The 18708-nt window shown below is 35.3% G+C and overlaps 2 protein-coding genes across 2 annotated transcripts; both read right to left on the bottom strand.

Annotated features, from left to right (window-relative positions):
• Positions 1 to 1007: 1007 nt before the first annotated feature.
• Positions 1008 to 6924, bottom strand: LOC110739796. The gene is made up of 13 exons (XM_021920280.1): positions 6577 to 6924; positions 5391 to 5476; positions 5187 to 5267; positions 4462 to 4593; positions 4287 to 4373; positions 4114 to 4167; positions 3749 to 3842; positions 3597 to 3667; positions 3457 to 3526; positions 3311 to 3363; positions 3020 to 3113; positions 1786 to 1883; positions 1008 to 1435 (listed from the first exon to the last, which is right to left on the bottom strand). The coding sequence occupies exons 1-13, from the start codon at positions 6869 to 6871 to the stop codon at positions 1352 to 1354; spliced, it is 1299 nt and encodes a 432-aa protein (XP_021775972.1). The 5' UTR covers positions 6872 to 6924; the 3' UTR covers positions 1008 to 1351.
• A 1175-nt stretch (positions 6925 to 8099) lies between these two features.
• LOC110739795 (protein tesmin/TSO1-like CXC 5) lies at positions 8100 to 17176 on the bottom strand. Its single transcript, XM_021920278.1, has 8 exons — positions 16656 to 17176; positions 15437 to 15547; positions 11702 to 11879; positions 10931 to 11290; positions 10469 to 10563; positions 10258 to 10352; positions 8981 to 9397; positions 8100 to 8774 (listed from the first exon to the last, which is right to left on the bottom strand). The coding sequence occupies exons 1-8, from the start codon at positions 16847 to 16849 to the stop codon at positions 8530 to 8532; spliced, it is 1695 nt and encodes a 564-aa protein (XP_021775970.1). The 5' UTR covers positions 16850 to 17176; the 3' UTR covers positions 8100 to 8529.
• Between the last annotated feature and the right edge of the window lie 1532 nt (positions 17177 to 18708).

Here is an 18708-nt window from a genome sequence, read left to right as displayed (position 1 = left end):
CAGGCCCAAGAAGAAGATGTACAAAGTGCAATAATACAATGTCCCCCGAAAATTACTGGAAAAAGGATGTTATCTCGAAAGGATATTATAGTTCAAAATTTACATGTAGATAGAATATATTTGGGGAATTTTTTTATTTATTTTTTTTGGTGTTCCACCCGGTTTACTCTTTGGGCTAATTTGGATTCGAGGTCTGGATGGTTAGGTTTTAGTCTCCTACCAAGTGTAGTCCCAATCACCACTACACCAATTTACCAATTGGTAGGAAAACTATAAGCATATGCTTCGAATGCTACCAACATTTATGCCATAATCTGGTAAATTTGATGAGATGAACATATAGATCAACAACATTTTTTTCATTCTTTGATCATTGTATTGTTTAGCTATTGAACTAGCATGTAACAAGTTAATGGATTTGTCTCAACGTATTTAGATTTAATAGTCAAATTCGTGCGTTGACAAATATAAAGTTAGAGCGTTGCCTTTATTAAAGAAGGGTTAAGTATATAACTAGTTCTAGGTACAATCAATTGTATAATAAAAATTACACTCTCCAATACCTAAGATTAAATTTTGTCTACATCACTGTCTGTAGCTCTCTATATATTTTTAAAAAATCACTATAAACTTGAATTGCGAATTCTAGCTAGAAGTATCATAGAAATGTGACATTGCTTAATCAAACATTACCCAAATCACAAATTCACAACCACCTAGCCCACCTCTATTTGAAAGATAGGACGAGGAAAATGCAATAATGATGCAGTGCTCAAGTTTCATGTTTTTGAGTATCAGTTCTACTTTCGGGGTAACGGGGTTCCATTTCCACGTTTTCATTAACTAGATCATGTTTTTCTTCAGCAATATTCTTGGATGTTTTGTCCTAGTAATTGAGAAATACAGCAGGTGCTACACTGCTACTTAGAGAGTCCTCTGAAGAGAATTTGTGGTCCTCTGAAAAAAAATTCAGGCGGGAACATAAAATTTAGATTACACAGCTAATATAGTAGAACTAAACCAGAGACGATCCGCTGGTTTATTATTAATGAAATTAAGCATACAAATAAAGTTCTCTATATTCCAGTGTACCAAACTTTAACTAAAATACTAAATGATAAGGATAGAACAGAAGAAGTAAAATCAAAGAAAAGGAACCTTTTGGACATAACAATACATTTGAAAGCAATGACAAATACAGTTCCCTTGGCACATTATCAATGAGAAATACACAGCTTTAAGATGCAGATTTAGCTGCTTCATTATTTGAGGAAGCATCATGTATGATTTCAATTTATTTATTTGATCGAATTTGAGCAACTCGGAATCATCATATGCCTCCATGCTTGCTCTAGAGAAATCTGTCAAACCAATCACTAGCTTCTTTGACCATGGCTGGTGTCATCTGGTGTCCTATTCCAGGTTCTGCAATGAGCTGAAAGTACATACACCATTAGATAGCAACGTACATTGTTCGAATGAGCTAAAGAGAGGGAGACATTATCTTTGATAGCTTATTTTACTCGTGATATAAAAGTGCCATCTCCATGCATTTCTTGAGATAAAATTGAGACAATATTGGAAATTTGGAGATAGATTTTTTTAAATGAGATGAGTAGCTAAGGGAAGAACCACAGTAAGTACAATCTTCCTTGGGGATAAAAATAATAAATACTTCGTATTAGTTAGTTGATACGTCATGGAAAAATTTATTGAACAATTTTGCTTCCAAGAATCATGCACAAGAAACCATGCCAATATTCTTATCATGATTTTATTAATTACCTTGAAATAATTACTGTGATGATAAGCTTTATATGCCATCTCTGCTCTCGATACAGGTATGTCTAGACCGGCAAGGGGGCATCGAGGATCATCAGCACCTGTATATTTGATAAGAGACTCAGTCCAATGTAATATCAAAACAAATAAGGTTAGGAAATACTTGGTTTTGGCCACCTCAAAGAGAAGTTAAAATGTCAAAAATATGAAGGCGAAGACCTAAGTTGCTGACTAAAAGAAGACATTAAGACATTAGGAACCTTAATGACAAGAAACTTGGCAATGACTTGACTACTTGAGCATGTTGTATATATACACATTGCAAGATAGTTATATCATGCAGCAGAGAGTAACAAATCTTCTGGACTCAAATAGTTAAAAAGAACAACCTGATACAAGAATATTTTGAGCTCTCAGGCTGCCAGAAGATGCAAGAAAGATAATTTTTGGGGTAAAGAAACTCATAAACTTGTGAAATGTCAAAAATTGTCACGTGTACTGAGCAACACTAGTATGAAATACCATACTCATAATCGTACACTGTTAGTTAAATGAATACTAATTTTACTTAGATGAACAAATAATGAGGATTAGTGAAAGTATTACTTAATAAGTGAACAATGGGCATATTGTTTAAGCTGTAACTATTAGAAAACTAAGTTCACAGTTACTAATAATCTGCAGTTATACGTTTCTCCTGCAAAATAATACCATCAGCAGCAAAAGGATATCAAAGTCCTTATAACTCATCAATCAAATTTTGCAGAGTTGGACTTGTTTCTTTAATTGAATAGTTTTAGGACAAAATTAACATTTTGATATATATGGCTCCCAGAAATCACGGCACTTTACTTGATAGACATGTAATAGATGATACCACCAGACGTCCAGGCATATCAAGAGGGTTAGGCAATGCCTTCATGTCAGATGATGGATCAACAATAGCTATTAATTATTTCAAATGGTTACATCACTCATCCACGCTTTAAGAAAAGGTTGCACAAGAAATGATCTTGCTCTAATTTACTAGTGGCTAACCATGTTTCTATTAGCCCACATAAAGAAAGTATTTGTCAGTATTAAAGCTGCTCTTCTAAAATGCAATAGGGAAACACTACACAGAAAATTTATCTTACAAAACATGAATAAAAACTGCTAATCCAAATCAGTAATTTTAGTAGTGGGAGCTTTACTGTCAATTCAAAGTGTGAACACGTCTTAATTTAAAAAGTCATACCATTCAAAATTATCTGAGGACGAGGAGCTAGTGCCGGGATTGTGTAAGGTGCATCAAACTTTGAAGCCAGACCAGGAGCAATCCTATCCCAAACCTGATTTAAACAGGTGCACAGTATGGGTTAACAACAGTGCTATATATTTGCCAAATCATAGATAGATGCAGAAGTATGTATACGTTTTGAATGTGTTCCCCTTCTTTTTTAACTAGGACCCTTATAGGACAAGGGACATACAGAGAAAGACAACATCAATCACATGCAACAAGTAGATAAATAAATCAGCAAATGACCTTCTCTACGATTTCTTTATCAATAGCACTCTTGCCCAAATCAACACGGGCTTCTGCAAATGCAAAGTTTGAAAAAAAATCAGATCAAGTTATTATCCCAAGAACAGTTATTGTGAAATGTTGCTTTTGCTCCTTTCACTGTTCACCTTCAAAAACGGACTTGATACTGTCTACACGACCCTGCCATTTGTCATTGTCTATGGCCCACCGAAACCCCTACAAACTCCATTTGGTTAGTCAGCTTTGGATATCAGAACTAATAACAAGTAGCTTTCACTAACTGCACCTGAACTCCTATGACAGGTGCAACCACAGCATAGCGTGTGTCAGCAAAGGCAGCAAACCACGCATGCATTCCTGAATAGCATGATGAACTGTGAGTACATTAAAATCAAAGAGAATATCGTAGTTCAGATAAGGTGAACTGCTCTAACAAACCTCCAAGTGACTCGCCAGTGATTCCAATCCTTGCATGATCAATATCATCCCTATGATAAGTAAGGTAATCAGCCAGCTTTATCAGATCCCATACCTGCAGTGTATCTCCACTCTTAAACTTGGAACAAACTCAGATATTTTTCTTTTTCACTTCAACCCTCTTCCTCCCCAAAAGACTAAAACTCATAAAAAAAATAGAAGGTAATTGCAGTTCATATTTACAACAAAATACCAATGCTTTTAGCTTCCTACGTCAAAATTAATGTGTTGTTTGTTGTTTCTTCCTTCTACAAGATGAGAAGTCTAATATAGGACCTCATTGTCCTCTTTTCTTTTAAGGAGAGGATAGGAAGGGAAGACTTTACCGTATCAAATATAAATGGCATAGTGTCACCGTTTTTCCATGATGATACAAGTGCCTGCAGTTCATTAACCAAATAACATGCTTATAAATTAGCTAAGGCTTTTCTAATCAAAAGGTTTAAAAGCCTTGAGCACAATAGAAAGACCAACTAAAGATGCATGGTACAGAATATACTTCACTATAGGTCGTTGGACTATTTGCACGTTCACCATGGTAACGGGAATCAATGGCAACAGCAACATAGCCGCGTGAGGCGTAAGCCTGGAACATATGAGAACAGTCATAAGGTCTGCGCTAAAAAGTACAAGATTAATTAATGCAAAATGCACCAGTTAATATCAGTAGCCACCTCAAGCAAAGGTCGTAACCATTCTTTGCACTTATTCGTGCTGTGCAGGATAACAACAGCTGGTCTCTTTGGCAGAAAACTAGTTCGCCTCATGCTCAGAATCAAAATTGGTAAACATCCTTGCGCAGAGGCCTATGCAAAATCATGAAACATTATGTCAGTCCGAATGTGTAACAAAATTGTCAGACTGCCAGTTAATGCCTTAAAAATAAATGGATGCCCCAGGAACTGCCAAAGTGAGCAGCAATTGTGAGTTTATGACAGATGAAGTTTGTCAACACAGCCATCTCACCTTATCTCAATAAAGAGGATTTTCAATCAAATTGCAGCAAAGACAATCTGATCAGATTAAGCATAGTCTGGCAACGAATCTACGAGGCAACTTAAAACTCAGGTGCGTCAGACCATTTGTTACTCCCCTCCATCCCAATATACTTTTTACACTTTCCTTATACTAAACATTTTCATATAATTTAATCCCTCTTCCTACTGCCAAATTTGTTTGAAATGTAGATGCAACAAGGATCTTCTCCATACCCAGTGGGCGCTAAATATTCCACTTGGAAGGAGGAATGTATGAGATTTGAACCCATGACCCTTTTCACATTGGCTCTTAATACCATGCCAAAGGACTAATGTTTAAACTTAAACTAATGATTGGTTTTAATACTCTAGCACTAAGAATATGCAATGAATGTGTTTGGCATTGTGCTTAGAGTCAATACCTCGGTGTGTAAGTATATATTTTCTTCAACAAGTAGATCCTTAAGATTGTCGATATCTGCTTTAGGACAAGATTTCATAGCCTGGCAGAAATACAAGGAATAAATTAACTAATTAAGTAATAGGAATGTACAAGACAAAGCAAAAGAAGATAAGCAAATATAAATCATTTCCAAGTTGAAGGGGTGATGAAAATGAGTAATAACCTCCTGGAGACTTGGTGGTGGTGGTGACGGACTACCTTGATACATTGGATCCGTTACAGGCTCTGCAGGTTCGACTCTCAAAGGAACTACAAGAGATGGGAAAACACAAATCAATCTTGCAGCCAAAGTACATATTTTGTCCAGAGTAGGTTGCATATTGTCCCAAGTCATCACATGTAAGGACTAATATGGGCCTAGGCTGCACCTGTCATCGTCAACAGAGAGAGTCTACTTAACAAAGCCAAAAAAGATCCCACCTTAAACCATTTGGTAATAGGGAATAATATTTAGCCTTATAAAGTGATTAATTGTAATACACTCTCTTCTTTTGTATATGTGGGACACTCTCTTCTTTTGTATATGTGGGACACTCTCATGCATTGTTTGGGATAGAGTCATACACAAGCTTCAACAATTAACATACGTAATTTTACTAAAACAACCTTTGTAATAGTTGTTCCCCTTAACCCTCTCTTCCTTAACCATTCCATTTGGGTAAACTGTAGAAAATCATGCATAAATTGAAACTGTCTTATGAAATGACAGCTCTTTCCTGACTATTTACTCTAGCCCACAACAACATTAATATAACAAAAACTTTAACATGTAGTGTGAGCACACATCGGATATCCAATATCCGAAATTCAAAAAAAAAAAATTAAAAAAATTACAGGCAGTAAAATATGACGAGTTGATAAGATTAAGGCAGTAGGGAGTAAAATTCAAAACTTTGTACTGAAAAGGTAAAAAATGTTTTTTTTTTTTTTTTAAATCCTTAATTTTATTACACTAATCAAGTGAACTTTATAAACTGATCTTTTTATTTTCAAACGAATTAAAATTAAAAACTCACAACAAATAATTGGATGATTATTTTTCTATTCATGTGTTTGAAATTGATCGATATCGAAAATTATCATGGACTTCCTCATATCAATCTTCAAAAAGAAAAAAATAAATAAACACTTAAATGTCTACTTTTTGCCAACTACCTACACTGTCATCAAGCATAAATCTAATTCATTCCTCATTAAAATCAAAAATCTAAAATCTGATCATCAATAAGTCAACCTTTTCTAACATTTCATTATTCAAAAATTAACAAAATCAGTTTTTTTTTCCGAAACCTCAAATTCCCAAAATCAGAACAATTAAAAAATTAGACATGAATTTATGAAAAAGATACCTTCAGTTCGTCGGCTGCGAAGAAGATGATAGAATTCGGCGCGTAAAATGGCAGGATTAGCAGCAGTTTCTTCCATTTTCTTCTTCTTCTGATTTTCCGAGTGTTCTGTGAAATGAGTTGACTCAACTCGAGTTGTGATAACTCGGTATTTATGGGAGAAATATGGAGAAGAAGTGTGGTAGGAGAGAAACGAGAATATTGGCGGGTGACTTGGCACGTTTTTAAAGCACGTTTGCCGTAGATGTAGCTGAGGGAAAGCTCGCACATGTGACAATGGAGATAAATACCAACCCATTTTATAGGATTTTCTCAACAAGTCAACAAAATATAAGATTTTCTAAACCATTTTTTTTTGTATAATAAAGTATATTTTTGTAATAATATTCACTATTGGTTTATTACACCTGTATTTTTTTATGGAGTGAGTACTTTTTTTATTTTTCTCAACAAATCAACAAAATATAAGATTTTCTTAACCATTTTTATTTTATTTTAGTATTTTTCTAATAATATTCATTCATTGGTTTATTACACCTGTATTTTTTATGGAGTGAGTTATTTTTTTTTTTTGATCTAATCTATTTTTTCTAATCTGGTTTGGTTTTGTCAAATTTGATTTTCTAATATAACTTTTGATTTTATCTGTAGACTAATGCATAACATAAAATAATTATCAAATGGGATGACCTTAAATTCGAATTTTTTAAATATGAATTTTTCATAATTTTATATATTATGAAATTAAAGTTATTTTATCATAAATAAACACAATTACACAGATAAAAAGAATTTGATCCCATTTGTTTATTTTTGAAATAATTATATACCAACTTAAATACTACCTCCGTTTCATTTTATTTGCAACGATTAGACATTTTCTACTCACGTTTTATGTCAAATCGTTGAAAATAATATAAAACGGAGGTAGTAAGTTGGTTGAGCATAGTCTTTGTCTTTATTGAGTATGGTCAATGGCTTTTTAATTGCTAGAGTCGATTTTTTTATTTTTTTTTCGTAGTGGATATTCCTTCTCCTAATAATTTTTTAAGAGTTATTTATATACAAAAAAAATCTACATCTTGTAAGGTTTTTTAATGTGTCACATTTGTTTTTGCCGCATATTAAGGGAAAGGAGAAAAAAAAAAACCTACTAGGTTTCTTTATATTCGACAAAGTAAGAAAAATAAAGATATTACAAACCCTTCAAAGGAAAATACATAATGCATGAGCAATTGGGTGTCTTGGGTGAATATTGGCACATTATTATGGAGAGTAAAGAAAACATGCCCAAAAAAAAAGGTACTGTAGCAAGTTAAATAAAAACAATCAAAAATGGAATTTGCAGCAAATTCATATAAAACCTGAGCAAATTCATACAGTATTAAATCTTATGGTCAAGCAGTCAGCATAAAAAAACTTTAGTCAGCATAAACAAATGTTGGTAAACCAGCGTACTAATGCATTTCTTGATAGATTCAATCTTAGTCTATTTCTTAAAATAACAGATAAATATAAGCTGCAGCAATGGCTAATTGGCCATGGACTAATTACACAAAAACGCCTTTGCTTTGTGCAATTTTGTACTCATACTTCGTATTCAAGTGAGCACATGATCTCATATAAAACTACGGTTTAATATATATAATTGTTTCACCTTTTACAAAATTTTCTCATGCTACGAACTTATAGTAATTAAGTACTCCGTAGATTATGAAAGAACGGAAGTAATGTTACTGAACATATGTTACAGATCTATCATAAGTTCATAACTTCATATCACAGCGTGATATAACATATAAGTGGGATCAGTGGAACTGATTTTATTACCAATAATCAACAGTTATTAACAGAAGGTACTCTTACGTCTTAACTAACCGTCAGTTGCTTTGCCATCGATCTGGAAAACGTTGTGGAATATCTGGACTCTATATATGCCATTTCAGACAAGAAGTACTATACAGTTTTCTCCGTCTTGGGTTTTAACATGCCATTTTCGATAGGAAGTCCCATATGCTGGTTAAAAGCATTAGTGGAACCAAAAGCAACTCCGCCTGTTCTTGTGGCTGGTGTATGGTTAGCCATCGAAGCAAATGGCTTTATGACACCATTACTGAGATGCCTGTTATTGAAAGCATCAGTCTTTAAGGATGGTCCTTGATTACCTGCTTCATCTCTCACTTGGGAAGAACACATTGTTTCTGCAGATAAAAAAAAAAAAAAAAAAAAAAAAAAAGCAGATTGGAGGATAAAAGTTTTCTCAAACTAGCTAATAAGAAATGCATGTATTATAAACATCTCATTTCATTTTAAACGTTTCTACAAACTGAAATAAAACCTAGCATTTCCGTTATACACTGAAAGCTAGTCAAATTCTCGGAAACTCAGTAAAAATGAGAAAGATTACCTTTAATGCTACCGCAAGTTATCAGTCGATTGAGAAAATCACGGAAGTTGGTCAATACTGCCCTCTCTTGTTTCACAAAACAATCTGTGACCTTCTGCTCACTGGATGTATCAGGAGCTGTGTTTTGGCTATCGACAGTTGGTCCTCTTGCACTCTCTTCCATCAGTACAGTTTCCTGTTCATAGCACATCAGTGCCATTGTTCCAGGAGATGCTGGCCTTCCATTAAGTGCATCACTTTCATCCAACCCAGAACTCTCTGGACAAATCCTAACAGCTTGCTCATCAGTTGAATGATTCTGCAGAGCTCCTTTTTCCATTTTATACTCTTTCTGCTCATTCACCTTCTCTTTTATTTCAAAACTGCCATGAGTCCTGGATTCATCCTTCTCTTGATAATCTATATTGCGGTTTTTATCTGAATTTGTTTAAGATGCAACATATGATAGTTTAGTGCAAAGAAAGATTAACTGGTGCTACTCAAATCTTGTGACTAAGCCGAAACAGTTCAATTCTATGAAACAAATTCGAATTACACCTTCAATCGCAGATGCTAAGAGACTACTGTAAGTCTGCAGCTAATAGGATTTAATTACCATTTTTGACTAATAGATTGTAATCAAAGAGCATGCCCTGGAGTGAAAGAGGATAAGTGCTTTGAGATCTCAGCAAAGATTTTCGAATCTACATTTGTCTTTGATTACCAAAATTTGAATTATCAGCTCTAACTAACTATTTTAGTTAGCAGAATTCTTATAGTACAGCAGTAAAATTGCAAAAGAGCAAACACAATTAACATTTCTCTGAACGCTAAAACATCGAAAGATGAGTAGCACAGCCATCACAGTTGCTTATTAACTAAATCGTCATCCCAAATATTTTTCCTTTCATCTGCATAACAAAAAAACTACTTGCCTCTCGATCAGACAAGGAAATTAGGAAAGAGTCTTCATATCTTAAAATTTTCACCAGATCTTACAACATCACTGTATGAAGTCTAATAAACACAAAATATCACCTATTTGAAACTAAATCAAGATAACTGATAACCCAACGAAATTTTTCCAGTATTTTAGGGTGGTCCAAACAGGTGGGGTAATATTTTTACTTGCACGCAATGAAAAATGAACATATTCAACAATTCAATCTCCAAATCAACATTCATAATTACGATACCAAAATCGTAATTCATAATTTTAAAGGAAATTTCAGTGATGCAAATCATGCAATGTCAAATGTACTACTACGTAATAAGCAATAGTTGTGCTTGAGATATACCTACAAAAGTCTTTGCTGCCTCCTTTGAGACTATCACCAAAAGAGAACAAAGTTCTTTCACGTCCTGCGGTTGAATGACACCAGCTAGTGGAGACCTTAAGACACAAAAGCATAAATGAGCAACCAGTAGTTCTTCAAATAGAAGGCTGGAAATTGCACAGAGTGACAATGCACGGGGCATTGCTGCAACAGCGCACTGCATCAGGAATACCTATATGTGATTTTTGAAGCAGCTGGGGAACTGGTCCCACGAGTAGCAGGTGGTTCGGATGGAAGAGTTGGAGGGGCAGATTTCACATGATTTCCCTGAAAGAAAGAGAAGAAAGTACATGTTAATCACAAAGACAGGTAAAAAAAAATTACAAAATGTATCAAAAAGGCATCCTGATGCCTAATCTGTGGTTGAAATGCATGTGAAATGCATCTGTTTAGGTCAAAAAAATGACATGCTTAGATATACTAATGTCGAGACTGTCAATCTTATGCATAAAATCAATTTTCTGACTTGTACTAACTATAATAAATGAGTCATTTAGAGAACACAAGCAAAAGTATGGCAAATAATCCCTCAATTTAAACTGTATTTTATTTCCCTGTACGTTACAGAACTAGCACGTAAACTTTTAAAATTAGTAGACCAACTACATTAGCATGGTGACAATGGTAAGGATACCTGCATATAATGTGCATTACGATAAAAAGGCTGATTATTATACATGCCAATGAAGAGCTCTTGACTTCTCCTCTTTCTTGATCCTGGAGAGTTACTATAGCCAGATGGCCCAGAGGACCCAATTGCACCATTGATTGCTGCGTTTGCCGCTTGATATATCATGGTATTGTAGCTGCTACCATGGAAGAGAGCTCTTCTCTCTTCACTTCCCTCAAAATTCTTGCAATCAATGCATTTACAATTGTCGGAACAAAGAATATTTGCTTGGAAGCACTCACAGTACTTCTTGAGGCACCCTGATTTTTTACAATTGCACCCCTTGTTATGTTTTCCCACCAGTTGTGCTGGCCCCGTTTCTGGCTGCATTCCATTAGGAAACTTAAGTAATAAGTTATCTTTCAATATGTCAATATAAAATAACAAAAGGACAAAACCAATAATTAGATCCAGTAAAAATTTGAGACTGCATTTCTAAAAAGCAAACTATTCATGATAACACACCTGAGCAACAGATACGAAAACGTTGCATAAACAGATATCTAATCAATGATAATAACCACAAGGATTTCAAAATTTACCAGAACAATCTTTGGACTAATTCCAACAGAGGTTCATACGATTATATGTCCACAACAACATTTATATATTTAATATCCATCAAAACCTCACTCGTGAAAATTCTTATCATTCCCCTTGAGACACAGAAAACACAATACAACCAGAATAAATTAATCCACAATAATTCTTTGACTTTGCCTTCAGAGAGCACACCTTATTCATTCGGGATCCATGTGGACTACTTGCAATCTTAGGTCTGAATGCATTAGGATTGCGCTCCAGGGTTGCTCCAATTGCTTCTTGCCTTGCAGGCTCATGATCCACATTATTGTGACAATTTATGCAGTTGCATCCATCACAATAAATCCCAGAGGCAAAGCATTCACAGTACCTGAACACACATTTTAGTATGTGATAGACTTTCATAGTTCTACAAAAACATACATGCTACACCCACAAGGCCACAGTTCAGGTATCATAATATCACATCAAACTATAGTAAGTTATACAGTATGAAATAATAGACATGATTCATAAACTACAACTAATTTCATCTTGGCAGTAGGCAATGAACATAGACCATACAAAGAGACTGCCTCACACCTTCCGGTATTCCCTTTATCAAGTTCTGGCATAATTTTCATGATTTGTATGGTGTATCTACAAAATATCACTCTCAAAAAAGCCAGACATCATAGGTGATAAATAGAGTTACAGCCATTTCCTAAAATCTGCATCTTCGGGTAGAGTACTCTGTACTCACCCAAGAATCTGAGAGACATTGCTCATTTTTTGCTTGACCCTAAATGACATTGTTTCTCAAGATATCCCATCGTTTACCGAGCTCAAACAAGTACAAGAGACATGCTAGAATTGCTAGCTCCCTAGTAGGCATGTACAATAAGGTACCCCAAAATCTCTGGCCCTCCTGTTCTTGACTGGACTACTTGCAATCTTTTGTCATTTGTGTAAACGTAAAGCATAAGCCAATGCTGCTTGCATGGAGCCCTGCCAAAACACATAACTACTGCCAGACAGGGGCTTCCCTCACTCTTGCTTGGGAGCATACCATGTCTTTATGCCTACTAAGTCAAACCCTAGATGCCACTTAGCCGCCAACTTATAGGAGAAATCTTGTTAGGATAATTCTGCTAAGGGGGATCACAGTCATCACACTCATCAATATAGGAAAATGCTTGGGACACTTAAAATGAAGACTTAATAGCTTCACACCCGACCCTCAATCCATAATCATCCATGCCACGAATTCAGCATCACAATTCATATCCAACTAACTCATGTTGGCCAAGCACCTTGAGAGTTAAGTATCTATTTAATTACCTCGAGCATATTAGATTAAATCCTAGGCAACACATTCACTGAGGTCAAAATGGTAGAAGTCTCACATTGCAATATTTTCCAGCTCTAACCTTATGCCTCTTCATTCGGGGGTGTAAACTCTATAAATTCGTTTTAAGGAAAGAAAGCGTACACCTCTCCACCTTGCATGATTGCATGCATGTAGCTGTCAACAATGTTAACAATGTGAGCTTCCTACCAAGGGGAGAAAGAGATAGGCGTTATGGTGCCTATAGTGAGATAGAACTCATGGAAACCAATTCAACTTCCATGCTAACTCCAAAATATATAGATTCTTTTTCTCCAAATAAAGGCTCCCCCAAACTTATCAAAACACTTAAAGGAGTCCAACAGAACTGCGTGAACTAGTCATCAGGTATCAAAGAGCAATGTACAAAAAGGCCCAAGCTGCACCAAGGCGATAAGGATATCGCTGCCATAGTACGCCTCGGTGCACCCCATTATCGAAGTGAGGCACACATAATATTAACAAAAATATATTTAAGAAAAAAACACTCTGGTAGAGGCAGACTTGATAAACAGTAGAAAGAAACGTTTTGAGCCTCACCAAAATAGCCTTGCCAACATCGAAAAAGACATGTAGGCCTGGTCACCTTGCACCTCACTTTCTAGGCATGCCTTTTTATACATCGTCAAAGACAATCCTCAGAATGATATTACAATGCGCACTCATGAAACTTGTATTTTCACATATATTTCTTGGCATAGGCCTTCATATCATGCCAATTAACAAGTAGACAGCGTCATCAAAACATACACATAGTTAATCCGATTAGCATGAAGATAAAGCTCTTGTCTATTGTTGCATATGGCTTCATTAACACAACACGTTCTCATTAAAGAGCTTAATACAAACATGGGTTCTTATCGTGTGGGAAACAAAAAGTATTACACAGATTGCAACGCCTAACCTCTTCATATGTTTGTTGCTCAGAGCATGTGAGCAATTCATGACCATTCTTTTGATAGCTGCCATCTTCTTGATTACAATACCCCATCATTCATAATTTTATAAGATGGTCAATTGGCCACTTAGCAATCAAACTCCTTCATGTGAAGGACTTCAAAAGCCCATAGAGCTTTGAGTGAAAGGCATCAAAACTTCTACACAAACCCTTCACTACATGAGGCCTCTCCAATACTCATTATCCACAAAGCCAAAGTAGATCCGTGCTGCAATTGTGTTTCACATGTACACTTTCCATGTTGCACTTCCGTGACAAATTCTATGTCTAGATGCCTTTCATTATACCTTTACAGAAGTTTTTTTTTTCTCCCAGACATAACCTCAATCATTAAAAAAAAGTCAAAATTACCTTGCATAAACTAGTCATATCCAAATACTCTGCCCGTCTAGATACCAATCTCTTTGGCCCTATAGAGCCGGTCACTATAATGTAAAATGCCATTGTTGCGGTCTCTATAAGCCTGTTGATAAGGCTTTGATTTCACAGAATACCCTGATAAGACCATTAATGCAAGTATAACTTCTGAGATACTCATCCTTTTACTATATAACATCTCAGCTACTTGAGGGCTCCCTCATGCTCAAATAACTCTACATGAGGCAACCATTTTAAAGGTTTGGACTAGCACACCCTTATAATTAGAGATGAAAGGTGACTATCTTCTTTTGGAAGAGAGCCAACTATTTAAGCTTACATGAGTGTCAAATTTCAATTGTGGGTGCTTCTGTTCTCGCAGCAATTAACACCATTCTCTTGACACCTATGGATATGACTATGCTGGCCTCATCCATTGTAAACTCACTATCAACCTTCACAAGGCTTGTCTTTCATTAATGGCTCCCTTTCGCGAAAAGACTGCCACATTTTACCTAAAGGAATTAGTGTGCGCAAGCACAAACCACAGTATTGAAATCATGACGGTCACACACGACATGTCAAAGTGCAGGCCTTGACACCTCAAGGATAAGCATGATATAGGTTGGCAGCAAGGAGCTTCACATCTAAAAAATTATGGCTAAAATGAAGCATAAATGACCTCAATTTACTTATGAAACAAAACGGAGGAGAACAAGAACTAACTGGACTTTTATCATTCGCTCCAATGACATTCACATTTTATACAGGTTCTAAATTAGACTAATCGAAGGAATAATTATTCAGTTGAAGCACTAGGTTTTATAAGAGAAAATATAACAGCGATCAAAATAGATAGCAAAGGCATGTCAAACGGAAGCAGTTCAAAAAAACAATAATTATAAATTTAAGCCTCGCTTAGAGGGCCCCAAACAGAGTAATGAAGAGCCTAATATGCACAGCACAGTACCACCAGCACTTGTTGCTAAAGTACAGTCCTTTTCAAAAAAATAATTTCAAGCGCATGTAAAGGTCTGCAAAAAGAAAGTATGAAGCATGTAGTGAAATCTACATGGAAATATAGCAGCCTACTCAGCAACATAGGGGTAATTGGTATCGGAAATATTACCAATAGAAAATGAAACTTCTCTCTAATATAAAGAGCATATGTGAATTCCAAGGTTCACAGATGGCAAGAAACATCATGAAGTTTAGTAAAAGAATTGGTCTACCGATCATTACTTACAATTTTAAACACCTAGAATTCTTGCAATTGCATTGCTTTTGCTTCTTCGGAGTGCCATCTTTGACTTCAGGAACAGTAGCTTGTGGTTGAGGACTCTGTGACTCTGGCTTGCTAACAAAGAAGTAGAGAAGACAAATGAGTGAATAGAAACAAGCAAGGCACTTGACTTGACCGTAACACATAAGAAAAATTAAATACTACACAGTTTGTCATTCTACTCTTATCAATTACACACTTGAATGCATACAGAACAAAAATATAATTGTACTCATTTGATTTGTTAATATTCCGAAACCACAAATATAATGATCAGAAATATGAAAATTGGGACTTACCCAGGAGAAATACATTGAATTTATTTCTACACCTGAATGCTCACTTTTCTTTCAACAAAATGAACAAAACTAATTCAGATAAACATTACTTCAGAATGATAAATAAAAAATAAAAAATAAAAAAAATAAAAGAAAAAAAAAAAAAAGAAAAATCGTGAACTATATTATAGCATTTGATTGATCCACAGCTTACTTCTTTCTTTGTAGGATACTAAGATTGCACATGAATCAATAGTCTTTAACAGCTCATGAACAAGTTCAGTGACTTCAGCCAAAATTCAAACAACTGAAGTACTGAATTCAAACAGCTGATGTATTGAACACAAACAGACTTTTGAAGCTTATATAATAATGAGCCAAGCTTGACTGCTTGAGCACCGTGTTCTGCGTATTGATTGAGTTTTATTAGACTAAAAATGTAAGTACTGAGTAATGTGTTCCTAAACAACCTCAAGTGCATTCACTTAAATCAAACAATCAAGCTCGAAGTCTTGAACAACAAATTCGAGCTGGACTCGACGCCTGGACCTCAAATTAAATTAGAAGAACAAACATACACACACTAATAGTCTAAAAAATCGACTCAGCTCATTTACACTTTTGCTTCTAAACGCATCAAAATTTAAGATCAATAGTATTATTATCACCAATTCCAAATCTCAAATACTAAATTAACCACACAAGCACACAACTCCCGTGCAATAACAACCAATTAATTTCCAAATTAAGAAATACTCCATACAATTAATACACAACATAAAAAACCTAATCCAACAAACTACCAAAAAAATTCAAAAATTTAAATATTTCTCCAGAAATTAAACTCAAATTAATGCGATTTTAATAACAACACAAGATCAAAAATTCAAGTCACTGAAACTTACACTGTCGCCGCCAATGCCGGCGGCCTAGGTGCAGGATGTACAGCTCGTTGAACAGCCTGAACCGGCGATTGATGAACCGGAGCGAGTAAATTCGGCGTAAAATCCAATTGCCGAGCTAACTTCTTCGGCGCAAATTCCGATGATGATGAAGACGGTGCCGCCGCCGTTACCGCCGCCATTTCTCCTATTTCCATACCAAATTACCTCCAAATTTCTCAATTTCTAAGCCAAATTCTTCAAATTATTCCGATTGTAAACCAAAACATCCAAAAATTTCACAGATTTTCCTCTTTCTAATTTAGCAATTACAGAAAACCTGAAACCTCAAAAACTGGAAAACGTCGGAAAAACAGCTCCGACAGAATCAGCGTATTCCGACGCAATAAAAACCGCCGGAGAAGACGGAAAAATTTGTTAAACGGCGTCGTTTTGATGCCGGTGATGAGAGAGATTGAGGAGAGAGAAAGTGAGTTTTAAGTGGGCATGGCATTTCCTCCCTCTCAGAGTGTTATACATCCCTGACCTTTTGAAATTCAATTTCGGCGATTTTTGACGGTTGGATCACCACTTTAAAGATCCAACGGTGTATCTTGAAAGAATTAGATCTACGGCTTTAAATTACGAAGAATTTTGGAAAGAGAATTACTGGCCGTTGGATTTGAAAAAAAGGCCGAATTTTTTTCCGGGAAAATGACGTCATGCTGTTGTATTTTTTATGGTTTTTGAAAATTTAAAGGGATATTTAATTAAAGAAAAATCATACAAATTTGGCGCTAAATGTGCTAGAGTTATAGTACACGTGGAGGGTATTGATTAGTGGGAACAGAATAAATCTCTTAGAAAAGATGATAATTATTCTTCTTTTATTTTTTAACTTATGAAAATGAATTTGAATTTTCAAATGGGGGAAACGACGTCGTAGTGATGATGCATGATTTTGAGAGTTTTTTTTTTTTTTTTTTGACTCGTGGGAGTTATAAGTGGGGTCGAAATATTTTGTCGTTGACTGAAAAAGCCAACTGTTTGCTGAAATAGGGTACTCCTTAATAAAGAGTTTTCAAGCTACTATGGCGGAATTCAGCCAGGGTTTGTGGGCCTGGTTCATTCAATCATATAGTAATATTAACCATTATTTATTCATTTTTGGGTGTGTTAATCTGAATCGGTTTTTGCACACCCCTAAAACTAGCCGCCTAGTCGGAAGTAAATGGGTCGGACGGGTTGGGTTTAATTACTACTCCGTAATGTATTAGTTATAGTTAGGTTGTACACGTATTTTTTTTTAACGTTAAGATACGAGGTGCCCCTCCTATCACAGGAGAGGTGCTGGAGTGAGGATCGAACCTCAATCACACCAGGGGGAGATGAAGAGACTAACCATCCCTCCACTCCTTGATCTTCAGTTGTAAGCGTATATTGTTAAGTAAATTTGATCTCATTTTTAAATGTATTTAGCCCTAATTCTAAGTTTTGGTTTTGGGTGTATTTAAAGCTTCAATTAAATAAAGTTACTCAAAGCTATTGTATACCCATGGTTCATTTGATCGTGTAATCATATTTTACATTACTTTTTGAGTGTGATTGTTCAAATCAGTAGGTTGGTCAATTTGGGTTTGATCAGCTACTATACCCATTTGGGATAGTTTCACGTTAATTAATTTAAATCATATATTGAATAGGGTTAAATCTTGATTTTAAATTGTAGCTTTAGGTCAACCTAACGAGCTAAGGAGGTTTTGTGATTCTTAAAGCTTCAACTAAATCTAGAATTAAGATAAACTTGCTCATATCCATTAAGCCTAAATCTGATTATAATGAGATTAGGAGGGGAAAAATTACCTCAAGCAAAGGTTTAACCATAATTTGCAACAAAATTAGAGTCGAAACAGAACTAGTTAGAGATTAAATTGGTATAATAATTGTTATCTAGGTCAAGTCACAACCCCTAAAAAGAGTCACACCTATATGAGCATGAAAGTAGCAATCCTAACCCACCCAAATTGGATTGCTAGTCTTTATAATAGCTCAAATTTGCATATTAAAATACTTACTC

The sequence above is a fragment of the Chenopodium quinoa genome, unplaced genomic scaffold, assembly GCF_001683475.1.
Source record: "Chenopodium quinoa cultivar QQ74 unplaced genomic scaffold, ASM168347v1, whole genome shotgun sequence".
In the NCBI taxonomy this organism is placed as follows: Eukaryota; Viridiplantae; Streptophyta; class Magnoliopsida; order Caryophyllales; family Amaranthaceae; genus Chenopodium; species Chenopodium quinoa.
The sequence above is the reverse complement of the archived record's forward strand: the minus strand, read 5'-3'. Positions and strand labels throughout refer to the sequence as shown.

Coding starts and splice junctions, on each gene's coding strand:
- LOC110739796 (XM_021920280.1), bottom strand. CDS start 6,871: ATGGGTTGGTATTTATCTCCATTGTCACATGTGCGAGCTTTCCCTCAG. Junction 4,594..5,186: donor ATATATACTTACACACCGAG/GTATTGACTCTA, acceptor GATTTTGCATAG/GCCTCTGCGCAAGGATGTTT. Junction 3,668..3,748: donor CACTGGCGAGTCACTTGGAG/GTTTGTTAGAGC, acceptor CATGCTATTCAG/GAATGCATGCGTGGTTTGCT.
- LOC110739795 (XM_021920278.1), bottom strand. CDS start 16,849: ATGGAAATAGGAGAAATGGCGGCGGTAACGGCGGCGGCACCGTCTTCA. Junction 11,291..11,701: donor ATGGATCCCGAATGAATAAG/GTGTGCTCTCTG, acceptor AATGGAATGCAG/CCAGAAACGGGGCCAGCACA. Junction 10,564..10,930: donor GTAATGCACATTATATGCAG/GTATCCTTACCA, acceptor TCTTTCTTTCAG/GGAAATCATGTGAAATCTGC.